Consider the following 16,541-nt stretch of genomic DNA (forward strand, 5'->3'; position numbering starts at 1 on the left):
TGGGAGAGGCAGTAGGAGGGCCGAGACTATTATGCTATGCTTGATGTTTCTGTGACTTACAAAAGAACTTCTGGACTGTAACACATTCATAAATTAAAACACCTTATACATATGTTCTAGTTTTCTGTTCTTTAACTGTCCCTGTCCCTGTCCCTGTAACCCTCTTTATCTTTCGCAAAACTTTTAGACTAAAATAAGATTTCTTCGAAAAGAGAATACATGACAAGAACATTTCTCCTGGATGCCATTCTACACGTGTCCCCCCAGGAATCTGCAGCTTGCTATGTTCTAATACTGCAAGGTGCCACATTTTGCCAAAATATGCAGAAGGATAAAGTTGAAACAAGTGCTAATTGAAGTCAATACACTTGAGGTTGGCTCTGGAGAAAACTAATAAGAAAGAAAGCACCTTGGGTAATTAAGAGAGAAATCATAAACTGAGTATGAAATGGAGTTATAGCACCAATCGTGAAAAGCTACTTGCCTGACAATGTTTATTAATACCTTGCACATCTTAAATTTATTACTCTGTAAATTTGATGTGCTTGACACTTTCCTCTGTTTCACAGGCCCACTGGCTGGGAAGCCTTTACACATGTGAAGGCTTCTCAAAACATCACTGTAGACGAGATAGAGATAAGGCCACAGCAGTAGGAACAAATTCAAAAAGAGTTCAGTGACTACAATCAAATGGGGTTGATTTATGGCTTGACCTCAACAGGCAAGAGGTTTTTATCAGTAGCTGAAAACCCTGATCCTTGATTCTGTCCTATGAATGAACTGGATAAAGGCACAGAGGGCATGCTCATCACGTCAAGTAAACCACTGTCCCAGCCACAGGGGCTAGTCCAGTGCCTTTTCTGTGCTAGATATTTGCTGTTATTTTTGGAACTGGAAAAGAAAAGTTCCTGTCCTCCTTTTTTTTTTTTTTTTTTTTAAATTATTTATTTATTTATTTTTGGCTGTGTTGGGTCTTCGTTTCTGTGTGAGGGCTCTCTCCAGTTGTGGCGAGCGGGGGCCACTCTTCATCATGGTGCGCGGGCCTCTCACTGTCGCGGCCTCTCTTGTTGCAGAGCACAGGCTCCAGACGCACAGGCTCAGTAGTTGTGGCTCACAGGCCTAGTTGCTACGCGGCAGGTGGGATCTTCCCAGACCAGGCCTCGAACCCGTGTCCCCTGCATTGGCAGGCAGATTCTCAACCACTGTGCCACCAGGGAAGCCCCCTGTCCTTCTTAAAAACTAAAGAACATACATAAAAGACTCCGGGTTTTTGTGAACTTAGATGATGATGATGATGATGTTAGTAGTAGGCAGTAGCAGATAGACAGTAGCTAGGTACTTTGCCAAGTGCTATAAGTAGAATATCTCATTAAATCCTCACATTAACCTTATAGAAAGGCCCTATTATTTCCATTTTACAGATGAGGAAACTAAAGTATAGAGATTAAGAAACATGCCCAATGTACTATCCGTATCTCTGCTTTACCCATGAAAGTGTAATTCAATAGGATGAGAACATCCATCAAATAAGCTAGCGCAATTCAGCCTTTGTCTCCAAAAGACTAGTGCCTTTAGCAAGGAAGGTATCAGTCCCACCCTGATTGGTCAGACCAATTATGAAGCACTGATTTCATTTCTAGGACAGAGACAGACAAAAACGGTATCATCCAGACCATAAAGGATATGGAGAAGGGACCCATCAGAGGAGAGATGAGGGAGACAAGAGAGTTAACTGAATTTTAAAATGTTGAGGTTACAAGCAGAGAAACTCAACACAATGGATAGAAGGTAGAGGGAGACGAGTTCAACATGAAAGAGGTCATTTTGAGAGAAGATGTAAGATGTGATGGTGTGATCTTGGCCATTATTAATACTCAAGTACAAGCCGGAAAACCATCCTCAGGGACCTCAGGAAGACATTCATGCACTGGACACATGGTTGAGCTGGATAGCCCTTCACGTGTGTAGCAGGCACCCCGTTACCTCCCCAAAGATGTCCAGGTCCTAATCCTGGGAACCTGTAAATAGATTACTTCACACGGCAAAAGGGACTTCACAGATGTGATTAAGCTGACAATCTTGAGATGGGGAGATTTTCTTTGATTATCAGGGTGGGCTCAATATAATTACAAAGGTCCTTATAAGAGGGAGGCAGAAGGTCAGGGTCAGAGAAGGGGATATGATGAGAGAAGCAGAGGTTGAATGATGTTGGGCCATGAGCCAAGGAGTACAGGGGGTCTCCAGAAGCTGGCAAAGGCAAGGAAATGCGTTCTCCTTTACAGCCATCAGAAGAAATGCAGCCCTGCTGACACTCTGATACTAGCCCAGTGAGACTCATGCAAACTTCTGATCTCCGGAACTGTAAAATAGTACATTCGCACTGTTTTAAGCCACCCCATTTGTGACGATTTGTTACAGTAGCCATAGGAAACTAATATAATATGCCATCCACACCTAGGCTTCTACTACTTCAGGATACCTTCAGGGCAGCGGTGGAGGGGGGAGGGGCAGGGTAAGGGATAGGGGCAAGATTCACAAGTAACAGGAAATCAAGGCAGACCACATACAGGGAACACTTACGCATGGGATGAAAAATTAACCTTGGATTTCTCACATAGAGTACACTTCAGTAAAACACATCTGTTCTCGTTTTTGTTTTGCTTTATTTTAAAAGAATACTCTGAGATGTTAAACTTTTGAGGAGGTAGCTTTTTAATTTCTGTTTATGACTATCAAGCAAGCAATGGCAAATGATACAACAGCAGCCATGAAGGACTTTCCAGACAGTGGTGCAGAGATAGAAGCAGGGATGGGCTGCCCTTCACACTCTAGGACAACGCATGCATTTCTGGTAGTGACTGTTGGGGAAATCCTACACCCTTGGGCAAGTGGGGCATGTAAGCTTCATAATTTGGGGGCAGCAGCCTCTTCCCCAATGTGATCTGGGGCTGGGATCCAACCTCAGGGTGACACGCCTCCCCCTCTCTTTGGTCACTGTGGCATTCATTGGGTGAAAGACCACCACCCCTTGGTGGCATGATCAGGGGTTCAGATCTAAGCAGAGTAGTTGCACCTATATGATATGGAGGTCCAGTGACTTGGACTGGGGCGTGGTGAGCTTTGGTTTGATTTAGGATATACTTTTAGGGAACATCAAATAAAGCAGGGTCCCACTTGCTTTCTCCAAAAGGATTATTTGAGGCAATTCCATCTGGTGATGTACATGTCTCTGTCAGTAAGTGGTAAATAATAATAATATATATATATTGAAAAGAATAAAATTATTTATCTTCTTAAATGGGAGGCAAACACCTCTACAACATTCTTCTTACCCCAGTCTTGTAAATCAATATCTAGTCAGCTTTGACCAAATAGAAATTTGACTTATTTGAACTACTGCCTAAAGATCAAAGGAAAAGGAGGCTTACTCTGGTAAATACTTGTAAAATAAACTTAAACAAATCTGGAAATCACTATCACAGCTGCTACTGCTGGCAACCATTTGAAACACAGGCTCTGTTCATCGTTTTCAGTGTGAGCATCTAGCCTCCAAATCTCAACCCTTCCCTCCCCTATCAGTCCACCACTTTTCCTTAATTCTTTTTAGGATTAGGAACTGCCAAGATGTATTAAAAGTGAATGCACTGGAAGGTATTAATTAGGTGTTCCTTAACAAAGAGGGATAGTTTTACTGGTTGATATGTGACAACAAGTCTCCAGGAGAGAGGGTACAGGCAGGGAAGATAAAGTAGGGAGACCATGATGATTGCCTAGAAAGAAGCATAAACTCAGAATAAGAATGGACCCTTAGGGTGGGAGGAGGATACCGCCTGACCTCCCATGACATTCCTGACACATCAGCCAGCTTTGTTCCAAAGCGTCTGGTGGATGGAAACTTAGTCCTTCCTGATATTCAGCAACGGCTCGAGCTCTGCTTTGTGCAGTCTGTTAAGACATTTAGACCTTGGCTGTCCAAGCCCATAACGACTGCCACATGTGGCAACTGAGTCCTTGAAATGTGACTTGGCTGAAAAGAGATGTGCTGTAACGTATAGTAGTTACCAGCCTTCAAAGACTTAGGTTGAAATAGTGTAAAATAACTCATTACGAATTTTTTATATGGATTACCTATTAAAACGATATTTTGGATGCATTGGGTTAAATAAAATATATTGTTAAAATTAATTTCATCTCCTTCTTCCTACTTTTTTTAAAATGGTTACTAGAAAAGTTAAAATTACATTTGTGGCTCGCACTGTATTTCAACTGGAGAGCACTGACTGAAACATTTTCACTGCCCTCCCTCTCATGGGCTCAGAGGTCAGACCATGGAACTTTCTGCAGTTATTTGGTTCGTAGGTGGCAGTGATGGAGCTTCACAGAGGGTAACTTTTCTTCTTTGGAAACTGGGTACTCTAAGAAATAAAGTGCTGAATGACTGACCCTTAGCAACAGGAAGGGTTCAGAGGACTTCATGACAGGCCGAAAGCATATGGGCAGGTAGTCTCCTTATACCAGGTGACATTCCCGAGACATGCCCATGCAAAAGCCAGACCAAGGGGAGAATCTCTGTTTCCGCGGTTTTCCCATCCCAAAAAGAGTTTGGCATTGATGACATTCTGTGACCCTCAAGAAGAGTTTTGTGTACGTTCCTGTTAGTGTCAGGACCACAGATAATTCATTCTGCAGAAAGGCAGTAACTAAGTTAATGAAGGTCCTGTAGGTATAAACACGTGCTTCACCCATCCTGACCCCTATCACAATACTAACTCTGAAGGACAAGTCTAGAAAAACAAAAGAAAAACAAACAAACAAAAAAACCCATCATGCTAGCAGACTGTCAATACAACACTGGGATCAGAAATGCTGTTCACGTATATTTTCTTATTGAAAACTCAGCTCAAGTTTTCATCAGAGCCACCAGTGAGAATTAACTGACGAGTCAAAATTCTAAAAAATAACAAAGGAAAACAAAACAATGGCTGTTATGTTTGCCAATGTAAAACATTCCAAAAGTTGCTTTCAGCTGTTTAAGTTAATACACACATCTTTCCCTTCTCCATCTACTTTGAAAGACTCAGAAGCCAAAGAAGAAAAAATGAGAGAAGAAAAAGAAGAAAGTGCTTTAAAAAAAATCTCTTGCAGTCTTGGGCACTGCAGACGTGTGTCTGGGAGGATTGATTCCCTGGTCAGCATGAACCTCGTCATTACAACGTGGTGTGGGAAAGGGACAGAAGCGAGCCTTATTCCACAGAAAGCTCATTTTCATCATTAAAGCCAGACAAGAGCTGCGTGAGCACAGCACACCCCAGACAATTATTCAGCCAGTGAAGTGTCATGTTGCTTGATATTTTTCCATTTCTCAATGATACTGCTCGGAGACCAAGCTGAGGAATTCTTTTAGCAGCTGGCTGCATTCTGTTCTAAAATATGCTTTTTATATTAGATTTACCCATCAATTTGCTTCCCAGTGGGATGAAATTTTTTTCTTTTTTTGTTAAAGAGGAAATACCAGCTATTTATAGCAACTGAAGGAAACAATGAATGGTTGCAAGAGCCACTGAATAACATGCCACCAAGTAAACAGTGTTGTAAACAGTCATTTTCGACAATAGTTAACAGAAGATGCTCAGGCAGACTGGGTCCCTAAGCTAGGTCAGGCCATCTCAGGAAACTTTCCAGGCTGTTCTCTTAGGCTTTCCTGCACGAATGAATTTCCGTCAGGAGATCACAAAATGCCGCGACGGTCAATGCCAGTCAGTTTCTGCATCATGTTAGGTCTTTATGGACAACAGTCCTACCATCAGTCTCATAACTGCGCCAGGGGCCTGTCAGATGCAACTTCCATTGCTTGCTTTTTACACATGGGATTTAAACAGTGATTTAAAGGATCTCATTTCTAAAAATACTGTCAACAATTTGAGACTATTTGGCCTTTCTATTTTTTTTTTCTTGGTTGTGGAAAGTAGGATGTAGAGCCCTGAGAAAGACTATTACTTGGCATTTACTTTGATGGTGTGAATCTCCTTAACTTCTACCATTTCCACTCAGAAACAAACACTTTTTTGGAGTCTCTTTTGGTTGCTAATATAGATCTGATTTATATATACAAATAGAACTAGGAGATGTATAGAAATACATATGGCACTTGCATATGGCTGCTTATTTATATACACATATACATACATATCTCTGGTGGAAAAATCCTCCAAAAAGGCTAACCATTGCTTAATAACTGTTCTTGCCAAAACCTGTAAGGATTTCCCCTAAATGACTTCAATAACACTTCCCACCAGAGGGTAAAATATTTTCTGTATTCAACTTCAGTTATCCTATTATGGTCATAATGAAATGCAACCATGACCCCCACAACTTATCCACCCTAATATAATAAAAATGTAAAGATTTTTTAAAAAAAGAATTAAATACCTCATTTTATTCTTAAGCATGGCCCATTTGAACTCTTTGAAGCTGACAATTTGAAAAATTTCTCAAGCGTCAAAAGCAGACAAAGTAGCCATATTTCATCATGTAGTGCATCCCAAGTCACTTACCAGGCATAATAATATTAGAAAAACCCAACTTCCGGGTGATGGATACTCCATGAGAAAATACTGATGAGTATTCCCTTCTGATTTGTTCAATGTCTCCGTGCAAGAGTTGTAGGGAAACTGCTAAACCTATAACAAATGAGACCAGAGTTAAAAAAAGAAGGACAGAAACAGCATGAACAGAAACTGAAATTGTTTCAACAAGCCCAAATCTATGGTATCATTGTTTTAAACTGAAGATTAATATTCAGACAAAATTAACGGAATCTATAAGACAAATATCTAGAGAACACTTTTCCAACTTGACTACCTGAGTTTTTCCACTAACAAAGAAGGTTCCAAGAAGCTGGAAAAAACCTGAACAGAACACTAAGAAGAGGAAGTCTGGCTTCCAGTCCCATCACCCGCTTCTCCAGCGCCCTGCCAGACGGAAACACCCCTGCACCAACCTCATCCTAGCAAATGGCAGGGGCTATCCAGCCCTGGAAGACATTGATCTTAAAATGGGAGTGCTAATTTCTTTAAAACTCTATAAGGCCTGTGAATAATTACTTATCAAATATCATAAACATGAACACAAATCTAAAGACATAAAAATTCAAGGATCTTAAGGATATTCAGAGATTAAAAAAAAAACTGAATGAATAAGCATTTTCAGAACTCTAATGAAAAACTGATGAACTCATAAAAGTGCTAACAAAAGATCAAGATGAAAAAAAAAATTAACTACATGGGACTGAGTGAACTGATGAGGATGATTATAATTTTTGTGACTTTCTGTTTGAATTAAAAAACAAAAACAAAAAACCATAATGAGATAACAGCTCACACCTGTCAGAATGGCTATCATCATAAAGTACAAATACAATAGACTACTACTCAGCCATAAAAATGAATGAAATTTTGCCATTTGCAGCATGGATGGACTTGCAGGGCATTACGCTAAGTGAAATTAGACAGAGAAAGACAAACAGTGTATGATATCACTTACATGTGGTATCTAAAAAATACAACAAACTAATGAATATAACAAAAAAGAAGCAAACTCACAGATATGTAGAACAAGCTAGTGGTTATCAGTGGGTAGAGGGAAGGGGAGAGGAGCAATATAGGGGTAGGGGATTAAGAGGTACAAATTATTAGGTATAATACAAGCTATATGGATATATTGTTCAATGTGTGGAATACAGCCAATATTTTAGAACTAAAATAGAGTATAATCTTTAAAAATTGTGAATCACTAGATTGTACACTGTTAACTTACACAATATTGTACAGCAACAAATGTTTATTGTTCAATAAAAAAATAAGTTACCAGTAAAAAAAAAAAAAAAAAAATTTAAGAAAGTTGATTGTAATAAAACCAAGATTATATTCTTAATATTATATACAGTAGAAACTTATAATCACATTATTTTCTACTGAGCAGAATTGAGCAGGATGCAGGCCACTTTGATAAACAAGAGGGAATTTAGTCAGTAAAATAGTAAAATTAAATTTTTTTGTTACCCCAATTATAGTGACATCACCACAGCAGGATATACTGAGGACATTGAATGATATGTTTTTCATACCTTATTCTCCCAACTCTAGCTATAGGAAAAAATTAATGTCCTATCTTTTTGAATACTTATGTTTGCCTATTTCCAACATGCTGTTTCTCTTTCAGTCTTTTAATTCCCTGTTCCTTTTTTCTTCTATTATTTTAAAACAAAAAAGACAAAAAAAAAAAAAAAGGTCCCTCACTTACATTAGTGATAGAAAATGAAACCAGTCAAAGGTGACTTATTTTTTAAAAAACTTACAATCATCATTAACCTGAATTCAATTTTAAAATGAATTTGGATGGTGGATCAAGAGAATGATAAATCTGTACTCCAAAGATCCTCCATCTACATCATTACTTATCACCCTTTTCACTCAGTAACATACATACTATTGTGCAAGTAGTCACCCCCAATTCCTAATGCACAGCATTACAATGTTATCTGCAAACATACACCATAAGCATGGCAACAGTCATGCTGGGATGCAACAGAAGTGCAAGACATTTGCCATGCATCTAGATTGGAATCTTCCTTTCACTTGTCTTCAGTAATATGAAGAAACAAACAACAACAAAAGTAGCGTTTTGTTGGTTTGTTTGCTTGCTTTTCAATAGAGTGGGTAAAACATCAGGAAAATTTGTTTTCTTAAAAAAGTACTAGGGGCTTCCCTGGTGGCGTAGTGGTTGAGAATCTGCCTGCCAATGCAGGGGACATGGGTTCGAGCCCTGGTCTGGGAAGATCCCACATGCCGCGGAGTGACTAGGCCAGTGAGCCACAATTGCTGAGCCTGCGCGTCTGGAGCCTGTGCTCTGCAACAAGAGAGGCCGCGATAGTGAAAGGCCCGCGCACCGCGATGAAGAGTGGCCCCCGCTTGCCGCAACTAGAGAAAGCCCTCGCACAGAAACCAAGACCCAACACAGCCAGAAATAAATAAATAAATAAATAAATTAATTAATTAATTAAAAAAAAAATAGTACTAGGCTCGGAGAGAAGATGGAGCCTTTCCTGGGGTTCGAATCTGACTTAGATGAGGCATACCCAAAAAGGCAATGACATAAGAAAAGAGGGGTAGGATGTGGCTGCATCACTGTGTCCTCTGGTGTGTGGATCTAATAGAATGTCGGTGTCAGAAAGTTGTGAGAATTAGATTAAATCTGGCAGGCACTCAGGAACTTTAATTAAATCTTCATCCTATTTTCACCTCACTATCCTTTAGCTCCCTCCCTGCCCCCAGCCCACACGAGATGGATGACTGAAGGTGATAGAGTGGAGCAGCGTCAGTCCTCCGATAGCCACATGGAATGAAGCAGGGGAGAAGGAGCCATCTGGATGGATTGATGCGGACAGCTTTGATGTGGTACTACTGGTTCCTTCTAAAACCCAGAGGCTGGTGAATGAAGATAAACTAACACATGTTATAATCCATCTGTCCCAGCAGCTATTTCTTCCTGCCTCACGCTCTCCCAGTACCCCCACCTCATTACTGGTGTCTCTGTTCTCCTCCTACTTCTGTCCTTTTGCCTTCAAAACACTCGCCCACACTGTCACCATCATCATGAACATCAGCAGAAGCTGATATTTGTAGAATAGCAGTGTGTGCCAGACACAGTACATAATAACCATCCCTCCTGCTGGGTAGAACACTGTTCTAGTACCCCAGGACACCATAAGCAATGCTTTCAAATAGAGAATCACAAGCACTAAACAAAATTCTTGAGGTCCTGTGATGTTTTGCAAGGACAGATCATTTTACTAGAACTTCTCATCAAAGGACCTGATCAGAGATACTAGCAACCTTATGTGGTATGTACAATGTAAGAAAAGAACTGAACAGTAATGAAAAAATGAAGAGATCATGCTATTCAGGGTAGAGATTGGAGGAAGGAAATTGACCAGGATTCTTGTTTTGCCCTATTGGAGCCAGAATTCATTTAACCATCAGTGATTTATTTTATTTTATTTTTTACATAAGTTGAATACAGAGGATAAGACAATGAGAAAAGAAAGGCATTCAATCCATGTGAATTCTAAAGACAATTAAAGATAGGAAATAGAGAAAAAATATGTTTTGTGGAAAGACAGATAGATGTAAGCATGAACAAAGAAATGCATCAATGTTCTCGAGACAGCCAGAGACATTGAGATGAGAGAAGGCAAGAGGATAGAGAGGACCCAAGTAGAAGACAACAGACAGAAAGGAGCTAGCTAATGGATGAGGGAAGGCAATGAGGAAGTGACAGGGGGAGAACAGACAAAATAGTAGAGGGGAAAAAGGAAAACTAGGCATTCAACAGTTGAATGCATCCTAAAATTTGGTTAGAAGATATGGTAGTTTTCAATCTGAAAGGTTTAGAAAGATATAGATGAAAGCCCCAGGCATAATGATTTCATTTGTCTGGCTTACTGATATCAATTTTGAGGGGAAGGTATTGTTGAGGTGATCCAATGTCTTCAGAATGAAGAACTCACTGATAATCAAGAACTGGAAAGGTCAAGTGGGCCAAGGGCTTGACCACAATGTACTTGGCTCTTCCCAAATCATCAATTCAATTTCCATAAAAAACCACAACACTTGACAAAGAAACATCAAAGAGGGGGTGCACTTTCAGGAAGACAAAGAAACATGACATAGTAGTGAATCTACAGGGACCAGCCCACCAAGAGCCACTGCAATACTAATGAAAGTAAGACACACACACCTAAGTAGAATATGAAGCAGCAAGGGTTAAGTGCATGATAGGAATATTAAAATAAGGAAAAATTATGACTGATGGAGGGAATTTGAAAGTGCAGGGAAGATTTTTCTTTTTAAACTAGGAGTTATGACAACCAATAAGCTAAAAAATTAGGTTAAATTTTTAATTTCACAAAATAGATCAATAATGTTCCACAATCAACTTTTTTCTGGCTGTTAATATAAATGCCAAAAATGAAATGGCTAAGGGAGAAATGTTCCTCTTATTAGAAGAAACAATCATGAAACAAAACTTTAAAAAATCAGTCTAGATGTTTCAGACCCAATTACAAAGATTTGATATCTAATTTTAAACAGAGGCATAGTCATTAATTAATCTAGAGTCACAAAACAACATTTTTTCATGATTAAACTCAGCTTACGGAGCAGAACTACAGGAAAGAAAGGCTTGGTATCTGTTAAACCAAATGTGGTCGATTCTTTGGTAACTCTAATTTCTTAGGAATCAGAGCTAACTCACTCTATAAGATGATTCTCTTTAAATTCATGAAATTCTGCACTTTTACATAAAAAAAAAGGCAAGCACAGCATGATTTATTAAGTAGCAGGCAAAATTAATTTTAGACTAGATCGGCCATTTTGCCACCAATGAACCAAATAACACATAGCTGCAAATGTATAGCAACACAAAAATGGAAAATAGTGACAAATATATTCGATAAATACATGTTGTGATAAAGTGTGCAGTTTAAGAAGTCTATCATACAGCATCATGACCCTGTCTCAATGTTAACTTCTCTGTGCTTTGGTCTCCACATCTGTAAAATAAAGATGATAATGATACCAACTCCATAAAATACTTTGGGCAATACCTGGTATAAAGGAAGTGCTCAAAAATGTTAGCAGCTGCTACTACAACTACCACTGCCACTGCTGTTATATCACATTATTCTTTCTCTTTTCAGTTGTGCTCATTTGGTATTTAAGCAGTGCACTAATTTTTCTTCAATGACTTCTTCTTTAAAATAATTTTAGAAATTCTATTTAGTTCTTTCTAACCACTAGAAGCTAAGCACCAAGAGGACGAAGATTTGTATTTGCTTTCTTAAATGCTGTATTACTAGTGCCTTGAATAATGCAGACATATAGATGTTCAATATTTTTTTGATGCATGAATTTGAAACTCTCCTTGTTCATTTTTTCATGTTTTCTTTTTCATTATGAACCTATTTTTCTACCTTTTATTTAGTCTTTTCCTGATAGTTTATTATCTGAACTTCTAGGAGATATGGCTTAGAGAATATACAAGTAATGCTTAGAAGTAAGTCCTCTAATACTGGGCTTGAAAGAACTGTTCTCTGTTTTAAAAAGGTGATGAGAGTCCATGAGTCTCTGGTGAGACAGAAACTCCAAGCTTAAGCCACTGAATTTAACTTAACTCAGTAGTTTGGAAAAATCCATAGCTATGAAATCCAAGGTAAGTAACGGGTCCCAGTTGAGTAGCCTGAAAACAGTAAATGTATAAATCACTCCATACTGCCACTTTCATACCCACGGTACATAGGATTCCTATGAAAAAAAGCAACGCCCACTGAAGTTGAGTCACAATAAAATGATTGCTAAAAACAACAATCAATCATGAAACAATCAGCAATGAGGGAGAGGGAGTAGATATAACAAATCATGTCTTGACTTCCATGAGACGTTTAAAACTTAAGCCCCCAGTCGTCAGGGCCTATATTCACACCCCCCTTTCCTGTTGGAGTGCCTATCTGAGTGTTTACCCTTCTGGTATGGAGCTCCCTCTTAATGTCAGCAAGATGTCCCTTCGTTTCCTTGAAGTTTCATTTTCTATTTCTTACCACGTCTTAGTTGTAATTTATCCAGCATTTTTATGTGTTTGAAGGGGAGATTACAAGAGTCAGTCTACCATGTTTCAAAAGCCAATTTATTTTAAAATCCTTGAAATCCCTATTGTTTTACAATAACACAAGCAGTCTTTGAAGAATATATAATAGTGTGTCTTCAGTGCACAATTAAATTGTAATTGTAAATGGGTAAATTAATTAACCGAGCAAAAATTTACTCTTCTTATATAGTATTTAAGAACTATCAATCTCATCAATATTTAATTCAAAAACTGTCCTTTGCTTCAAAAAATGTGCAAATGTGCCAAATTAAAGTATAAAATAAAGTCACAATATTGATTAAATAACTGACTTAAATGTAAAAAGTACTTAACATTACACAATTACATTTTTCTTTTTAATTCTCCTGAGTTTCTGTACAAGTATAGAAGAAAAATGGTAGAATATTAAAGTATATGTTCTAAAAATACATGTGCTAAAAACATCTGAGCTAAGAATAGATGTGCTAATAGTGCAAAAATATTTTCACAAGTGGGATATCCAAAGGTCACATAGCAAACCCAAACTAATAACAAACAAATCCCTGAAGTGACCTATGGGGGAGGAAACAAAGAATACAGTTCGCATATATCTATTAATCCTTACTCATTTAATTTTCTCAATCAGAATTTTCACGAAGTTTGATGATCAAACTGAAATGGTCTTTTCTTTCCATTTTCAGCATTTAAAAATATCTACATGCTAAGAAAAGACCAAAAAAATTGCTTCATTTACTTTTTCTCAAAATAAAGTGTCAAATAGAGAACGCTGAATTAGGCTCTTCATCTCAACTCAGCCAGAATATTCTAAAGTTTAAGAAAACTCATTTTAGAAAATGGGAGTATTTGAACAAGACTAAAAAGATTTGGAAAAAAAATCATCATATATAACATGGCAAAATCTAAATGAAAAAAGGCAGGGAATAATTTATCAAAGGAGGTCATTTTTTTTAAGAACTGAGTAGGGAGAGGACACACAAAATATAGCAGGGAGTTGTGAGCAAAGACAGAAACACATAGAATGGGTAAAAGAAATGTCTTTGCCCTGTTTTGTTTTGAAATCACTGAGATCTTCTGATTCCTAGTAAAATTACTGAAGGCTCTATCACTAGTTCGATTTCTAATAAAACTGTCATAAAGGCATTCACTTCTGGGGTATGAACATTTACAGTATCACAACTCCGTGTGGCTACTAATACCACAATCCAAAGAGGGTTATGTTGGGCTGAAGGCAGAGTGTAGGGAGAGACAATGAAAGGGAGATTGGGCCAGATCTGGGAAGCCTGCCTTGCAACACCACAGGAAGGGGCCAAGCTGGCATCACAAGTTGATGAATCAATAAAACTTGAAATGGGGCATGAGATGGAGAACAGATTTTTATTTGGGAAAGAGGATTCTGGCAGTACAACAGAGGAAGATTTGGCAAGATACATATTACGGATAAATTTAACAGTCTAGGTGAGAATTAGAGAGGGATTAAACTTAATATCATAAGTAATTATAGAGGATGAGAAATAACTTCAGCAATTATCGTGAGTACACAGAAACTGTGAAAGCAAACCTACATTCTAAAATCAGTCTCTTCCACTCAATCCCCAAACAATTTCTTCATCTTTTTTCCACTTTTATTAATTAATACTGCAATTCTGAATCTACAGCTTCCAAACTTCCAAAAATCTTTGATTTTTGTCTTTGATGTCCTCAATAAACTGTCCCAGGTTTTACTCCAAAATGACCATCTCAGCTGCTTTTTTTTTTTTTTAATTTATTTATTTTTGGCTGTGTTGGGTCTTCGTTGCTGTGCGTGGGCTTTCTCTAGTTGTGGTGAGCAGGGGCTACTCTTCGCTGCGGTGCGCGGGCCTCTCATTGCGGTGGCTTCTCTTGTTGCGGAGCATGGGCTCTAGGTACGTGGGCTTCAGTAGTTGTGGCTCCCGGGCTCTAGAGCACAGGCTCAGAAGTTGTGGTGCACGGGCTTAGCTGCTCTGCGGCATGTGGGATCTTCCCGGACCAGGGCTCGAACCCACGTCCCCTGCATCGGCAGGCAGATTCTTAACCACTGCGCCAGCAGGGAAGCCCTCAGCTGCTTTTTATTTTGTTAATGTGGCAAAATTCATTAAAAAGCTCACATTCTCCCTTAATAATCCCATTTCTAAGGCTTTTTAAAAAAATTTTTATTGTAGTTGATTTACAATGTTGTGTTAGTTTCAGGTGTACAGCAAAGTGAATCAGTTATACATATACATATATCCACTCATTTTTTAGACTCTTTTCCCATATAGGCCATTAAGAGTATTGAGTAGAGTTCCCTGTGCTATATAGTAGGTTTTTATTAGTTACCTATTTTATATACAGTAGTGTGTATATGTCAATCTCAATCTCCCAATTTATCCCTCCTCCACTCTAAGGCTTTATTTTAAAGACATATTCCAAAATACAGCAGACGTTACTCACATTATTACTTATAAATGTGAAAAACTCCAAAGCATTTAAGAGTCCAACAGTGAGGGTTGGACACATAAATTAAGGCCTTAAATCTCAAAGCTAGGAAAATAATGCAACCTCCTTAGGACCCAGTAAATTTTTTTACCTTCTAATTTTTTTTTCCTATTTGGTACTAGGAAACCAAAGAAACAAACTTGAGGCAAACATCTGATAATTGTGTTTTTTATTCATTTGTGAAATAGATACTGAGTGTCTGTTAAACATTGGGCATTTTAAAATTTAACTAGATTTAAAAAGTTTTTTTAAGTCGTACATGCATACATACAAAAGGTTCTATTATGGAGGAAAATGTACTTCCCTACCTCAGTTACTGAGTTCTGTTTACTAGAATTAATCAATGTTTACAACTTCTTGAGTATCCTACCACAATTTTCCTCTTTTAATTGTGATAACTGTTATAAAGAAGATAAACCAGAGACTGAGATAAAAATAATAAAGGCAAAGTGGTTATAGAAGGCATTTCTGAGAGAGTAACATTCAAGCTTGGAAACAGAAAAAAATGGCAATGCAAAAGATGGGGAGACGATGCACCAGGAAGAGAAAAGAGCCCGTGCAAAGGTCCTGCAACAGGAAAAAGCTTGGGGTGATGGAGAAACTGGAGGAAGGCCACTGGGTCTGAAGCAAGAGGAGTCGAATGAGGCTGGAGGGGAGGCAGGGAAGAAAAGCAGCAGTCACGGAAGCCATAATTAATTACTCTTATTCTAAATGCAAAAAGAAGCCATTGGAGAATTTTAAGTAAAGGAAACATGATCCAATTTGTGTTTTAAGAAAGTATTCTTAGGGTTGCCTGGAAAATGGGATTAGAATGAGGAAGAGTGAAACTGATGAGTGATTGAGCTTCTTGGATGTGTAGATTAACGTTTTCATCAAATTTGGAAAGTTTTTTGTCAATTTTTTTTTTTTTTGGTTATTTATTGTAGCGTTTTATTTATAACTTAAAGCCTGGCATGGTTTGGGTCTTATATGTATATTTTTCTTGTAGTCTGTCTTTGCTTACTGATTTCTTTTTTTTTTTTTTTTAATTTTTTTAAATTTTTTATTTTTTTGTCAATATTTTTAAAAATATGTTTCCTGCTCCTTTCTATCTCTCCTTTCCTTCTGGTACTCTCATTTTATACATGTTGGTGTGCCTGGTGGGATTTTTCTGAGGTTCTGTTCATTTTTCTTCTTTTTCTTTCTTTTCTGAGAAAAACCAATTTTCCCCCCAAAATCTCCGCTGTTTTCAAGAGTTCCTATAGGCTTAAATTTCTGCAGACTCTGTTTCAAATAAAATCATTTTCTTTCAGCAGAGCTTGTGAGTTTTCTCTCTTTATGGACTGACTCTTCCCTGGCCAAGTCTC

At 38.1% G+C, this 16,541-nt stretch overlaps 1 protein-coding gene across 3 annotated transcripts in view; it reads right to left on the reverse strand.

Moving 5' to 3' along the window:
* Nucleotides 1-16,541, reverse strand: part of DOCK4 (dedicator of cytokinesis 4) — a 490,817-nt gene that overhangs the window by 191,801 nt on the left and 282,475 nt on the right. For all 3 annotated transcript variants that reach the window (XR_014266607.1, XM_082472224.1, XM_082472223.1), the window contains exon 13: nt 6,555-6,680. Coding sequence is in view for 2 of the 3 variants with exons in the window: in XM_082472224.1 (XP_082328350.1) it covers nt 6,555-6,680 (126 nt within the window). In the remaining variant the exon portion in view is untranslated. The remainder of the gene's footprint in view (nt 1-6,554; nt 6,681-16,541) is intronic.

Source organism: Balaenoptera physalus (genome assembly GCF_965194825.1).
Source record: "Balaenoptera physalus genome assembly, chromosome: 8".
NCBI lineage: Eukaryota > Metazoa > Chordata > Mammalia > Artiodactyla > Balaenopteridae > Balaenoptera > Balaenoptera physalus.